We start from the raw sequence: 4,784 nt of genomic DNA on the forward strand, positions 1-4,784 counted from the left end.
TGGCATCGGGGTGAGGAACAGGCTGGGATGGTGCGGGGGAAGGGGGATGTAGCAGCACAGGTAGAAGTGGAGAGGTACCTGGTGAGGTTTTATTTCTCGAATTGCCTTGCTTGATGTTTGACAGAGACATGGGACAGGGATCTGGGATGTGCGGAGTGGGCTGTGGTTCATGTGGCTATGGGGTCACCATATTGAGCCTGCTGGGGATAAAACTCTGAGGGTGGGGGAAGCAGAACTTGAAAAGCTTGTTCACCCGCATTCACTACAGAGGGTGGTGTCTAGCTTTTAGGAACAAAAAATAAATGCCGGGGGTATATTATACTAATATCTTAAAGGTAAACATGAAGATACTTACTAGTGTACAGTGTAATGCTGTTGAAAGCACTCGGGTTGTCAAGGACTGAATCTTGCTTATAGTGGAGGTCTAGGGCCTGGTTATCCAGATAAGTCTCAGTGTAGTCTGTCAGACTGCTGGCTTCTGGCTTTCAGGTGCAGCTTTGTCCACATGTACTGTCAGTCCTGCCTTCCTCCTGTGTTATCGGTGTCAGAGGAAGCATACAGATTAGTGCTGTGTCCCAGGTTGTCATAATATGTCCGAGTGGTTTACATATGGTTTTGGAGGTCTAGATGTTGTCTTTTGCTTTCTGGAAAGTCGTCTCCATTTCTTTGTTAGATGAAGCTGCGTTGCATCCTGGTTGTGACTCCATTCAGTCTCCCATTAATAATAGCCTAAAAAAAAATCTATTTTAATATTTGAATTCCATGGCTTCTTGAACTTTCACCTCTCCTAAAGGGATGAGGAGAGATCCAGAACCTCCTGCATGGCTTCAGTTGGGTGGACAATGAGGCATGGTTAAAAAAAAATCTGAGGTTCCCTCCTGGTCCCCAGGTCAAACAGGCCATTTGACTAGTATGGTTAGGGCACTTTGGTTTTTCTACCCAGCAGCACCAAGGTGGTGATATTATTGTTTGCATCACATCCAGCGGCCCTTTTGACTCCCCAGCTAGAGTGAGATGAATGGGGACAACTTACGTTATGAATCCAGAGTTGCTCTTGAACTTACAGTTCTAGAACAATAGTAAGATGCCTTAACTGTGCCCCAGCAAAGCATGATAGTACGAGACAGGAATACAGCAATAGCTTTGTGAACTCCATTGGTATAGAAGCACAAATTGATCAAATCTGACTGCATGCCAACTTCTAAATTGGGAAATGACATCTGGTCAACTTGCCCTCTGAGCAGGAAAATGATCATTGGTCTGGCAGAATGCAGTTACATGAATATGTAGTAATTTACTGAGAGGTGAAAGTATTGCTACATCCAACAGGATTATAAACACTACAGTACTTTATCATTTACTTCATACTAGGGCAAAATGTAGGGCAGAGTGACACTTTACAGACTAACTGGTTCAGAGAAGTATGAGTTTTTGCCACCAACAAATGGCTTCATCAGATTTTAAGGAAATTCATGCTAAGGAATTGCATGAACTGGGGTCTTTTCAGCTTATAGTAACTTGATTTTGTCTGAAGTAAACAACCTTGTAGACAAGGACTAAAAGCTGGTTTAAACCAGAATAAATGTGTCCCCACAATTTTTTGCTCTGGTTTAACTAAATTGATTTAAAACAGCACCCAGGCTAAGTACAGACAGTCACAAAAAAAAACAACCTGAGGCTGAATTGATTCAATCTTTGCAGGTTAGTCTAAACTGTGTAGTCTGAACCAATAAGCAAGTGAACAGACCCTCACTTTTGATTTCATACCTGCAGTGGCCTAGGCCAGAAGCTTGGGGCAGGGGGAGTGGGGGGTGGCAGTGCTAGAGCATGCCTCCATGCTTGACTGGAGCAAACAGCTTGGGGCAAGGCTAGCCCACCCACCCTGCAAAGGGACTGTGAGCTAACTTGAATATGGAGGGGATCTGGGACAGAAGTTGAATAAACTGATTTAACCTAAATCGGTTAAGTCTGGTACTATCTATCCAGGTTTATTTTAAGCTGCTTTTGGCCATTTTGAAAGCAGTTTATGTGCATTCAACTTCTGTTGCATTACACATTTGAACCAATTTCCAATCACTTACACCAATTTGTGTAACTTCTGTCCCTAGCCTCTAAGTTTAAACCACTGCAGACTGTGCATGGATGAACTCCTTTTAAAAAAAAAAAAAAAAAAAGACTTTCAGGTAGTACACCTTGCTGTGAGTTCTCTGTCACTTTTAATAGTTTTTCCAAAAAAAAAGTGTTCCTCTTTTTCAAAATATTGTTTCTTTTCTGCTTCATAAAAGACTTACAAAAGCAGGGAAACTGAAATTACCTGTGCATAAAATAGCAAATACATATATGCATAAAGTAAATAAAGTGATAAATAGATTCTCTCTTTTCATTCGCATATAGTAACTTTAGCTATCACTTGTATCAACATTAGGTAAACTGTCAGATGTGAGACTTAAATTGATGCCCTCTTTGAAACAGAGGAGAAATAGCTTTCTGTATTCCCAGGAAGTAAAGTCTAAGGATTTGCTTTAAGAGAATTGTATACTTAAATAGCTTGTTAGGTAGCATTATAATATGCCTCTCTACTCTTTAAATACTTTATGCAATTAAAATATGCAGCCCTCCCTCCCATTCTTTAATCTACATATAATATTTGATATAATTTTCAACACTTTATCAAGAAGTCCGTGATCTTGCAGATTTAATCTCAGACTTACCTTGGTCTTTTTCCCCATTGTTCTGTGGGGTGGTTGTATGCTCTTCATCTTCTTTGCCTCAGTTTTCCAATGTGTAAAATAGGAATATGGATACTTAGTCTTCATAACATGAGTTGAAATATAATACTGTGCTCTTACATTGTGCTTTGTACACTATATCTTGTTGTCACAGAAAGTATGCACTAATTTAAATAATCATCTCATTTGGATATTTTCATGCAAAAAAAGCATATATAATTGTTCAGTTCTCAGGCAGTTTACAAAGCAGCATGTACTAATTTACTTCAAGCCTGCTTTTTCTTTGTTTTTTCTACTTGTTAGAACCTTTCATATTCTGTGATTTTGATTTGTGATTTAAAGCACTAATTGCTCTAGTGCTGTGAAATATAGCTGTGTTATTCTTTATCACTCTTCTTACTAAATAGCCACTGAATGTTATGTCTGTATTTTTAAACAGGTGAAAGAAACTGGACAAGTTGCCATTTCGGGAGCATATGTGGATCTAATATCAGCCTTCGATAAACCTTCAACTCAGAGGGCCATGAAGGTAAGGAAGAAGAGACTTGAATAGATCAACTTGAAGGCATCATAACTGTCCTTTACCACTGAAAAAATATTAAAGAAGGATATATTACGTGATTTAGTGATATGAAGATAAGTTGTTTAACTTTTATGTGTTCAAGGTTCTACTTGGGACAGTGTTTGAAGTACATGACTCAAGTGAGTGTCACCTATATGTATTCTACAAAATAAGATACTAAGCAAGCATTGAGCAGGACAGTAGGTGTGCAAGTCACAGCTGGTGAGCATCTGTGCAGCTGAGATTTAAATTTGGTGGTCCTGCCAGCAGTAGTGCTTGTAATATAGTTTATTTTGTCTGGGATAAAGACTTTTCAGAAGAAATAGGTTGTAAGCTTAGAAGAAATGGGTTGGGATGAATGGGAAAAAGTGAGGAAAGAATTAGTTGAGGGACAAAACAGAGTGAGGAGAGAGACTACTATAACTATGCAAAAAAAAAAAGTCTTAACCGCAAAGAGAAAAGGTTTGGAGCCCCTTAAGTAAGTAACTTCTACCAAAAGTGGGGGGATCTCAGTACATCTGCCTAAGGTGAGGGGTTTGCTTCTTGGTGTCTAAAGGGTATGCAGGAGGCAAGTGGTCTGTGTGAAGCGGACTGGGGGGGTGGTAAGCAGGATCTGTGGGAGGTTGGCGGGGTGTGGGAGGGTTTGGTGGGATCAGCGGGGCTTGGGAGAACGGGGGGGAATCTCTCCCCTATTCATTGGGACCAGGGGCTATTTTAGCCTGCCAGCAAACCTACCCCCCACATTTCACCTGCCCCATCCCTCACCCCAACTTACTTTTACAGTTCCTGGTGCCAGTGAACACTGGTAAAACTGGCACTGAGGGTGGCTTAAGAGAGAAAGGAGCTGGCTGGTCCATGAGGGTGGGAGGGTGCTGCTTATCTGGGGAGGGGATTGGGGGGGCGGGGCTAAAAATAACGTGATATGGGGGGAGGCATTTGGGAAAGTGCATCCCTGGGGTTGGGGCCAGCAGCTGTGCTTCCCCGGCTCCAGGGCTGCACTGGGAACTGTACAGAAGTTCGGTTAGGTCAGTCGTGCTGGACCCAATCTAAGTTGCATTACCTTGGAGGTACACTTAACTTAGGTCAGGTTGGCCATTTTTAGACCAATCTAACTGTCCTGAACTTTTGTATAGTTTACATTTATATTGACCTATCTGTGGGTATAAGTGTAAGGTCCACATCTGGGTGAACTAACATGGATCAGGTGGCCATTTTTAATGCAATCTAACTTCGTCAAAAGTTTTTATGTACTCTTGGTCTTTCAGCCATTTGGCACATTGTACAGCCGGGGTCGGCAACATCTGGCACGCATGCCGAGCATGGCACGCAAGGCCATTTTGCTCAGCATGCCACAGCCAGCCCTGGATCCGAGTAGCTGCTGTCAGTGATGGAGCCTGTGCTGCTCCCAGCAGGGCTTGCAGCATCCTAGCTGCCTGCTGGGAGCAGCCCAGGCTCCTGGCTGGCAGCAGCTTCCCAGAGCCGGGTCTGGCTGT

At 42.4% G+C, this 4,784-nt stretch overlaps 1 protein-coding gene across 2 annotated transcripts in view; it reads left to right on the forward strand.

Annotated features, from left to right (window-relative positions):
• The window catches only part of HSD17B4 (hydroxysteroid 17-beta dehydrogenase 4), a 163,950-nt gene that overhangs the window by 111,902 nt on the left and 47,264 nt on the right, over positions 1-4,784 (forward strand). For both annotated transcript variants that reach the window (XM_019517014.1, XM_019517015.1), the window contains exon 21: positions 3,169-3,258. In XM_019517014.1, coding sequence (XP_019372559.1) covers positions 3,169-3,258 — 90 coding nt within the window. The remainder of the gene's footprint in view (positions 1-3,168; positions 3,259-4,784) is intronic.

The sequence above is a fragment of the Gavialis gangeticus genome, unplaced genomic scaffold (assembly GCF_001723915.1).
Source record: "Gavialis gangeticus isolate Ggan-Ray unplaced genomic scaffold, GavGan_comp1, whole genome shotgun sequence".
In the NCBI taxonomy this organism is placed as follows: domain Eukaryota; kingdom Metazoa; phylum Chordata; order Crocodylia; family Gavialidae; genus Gavialis; species Gavialis gangeticus.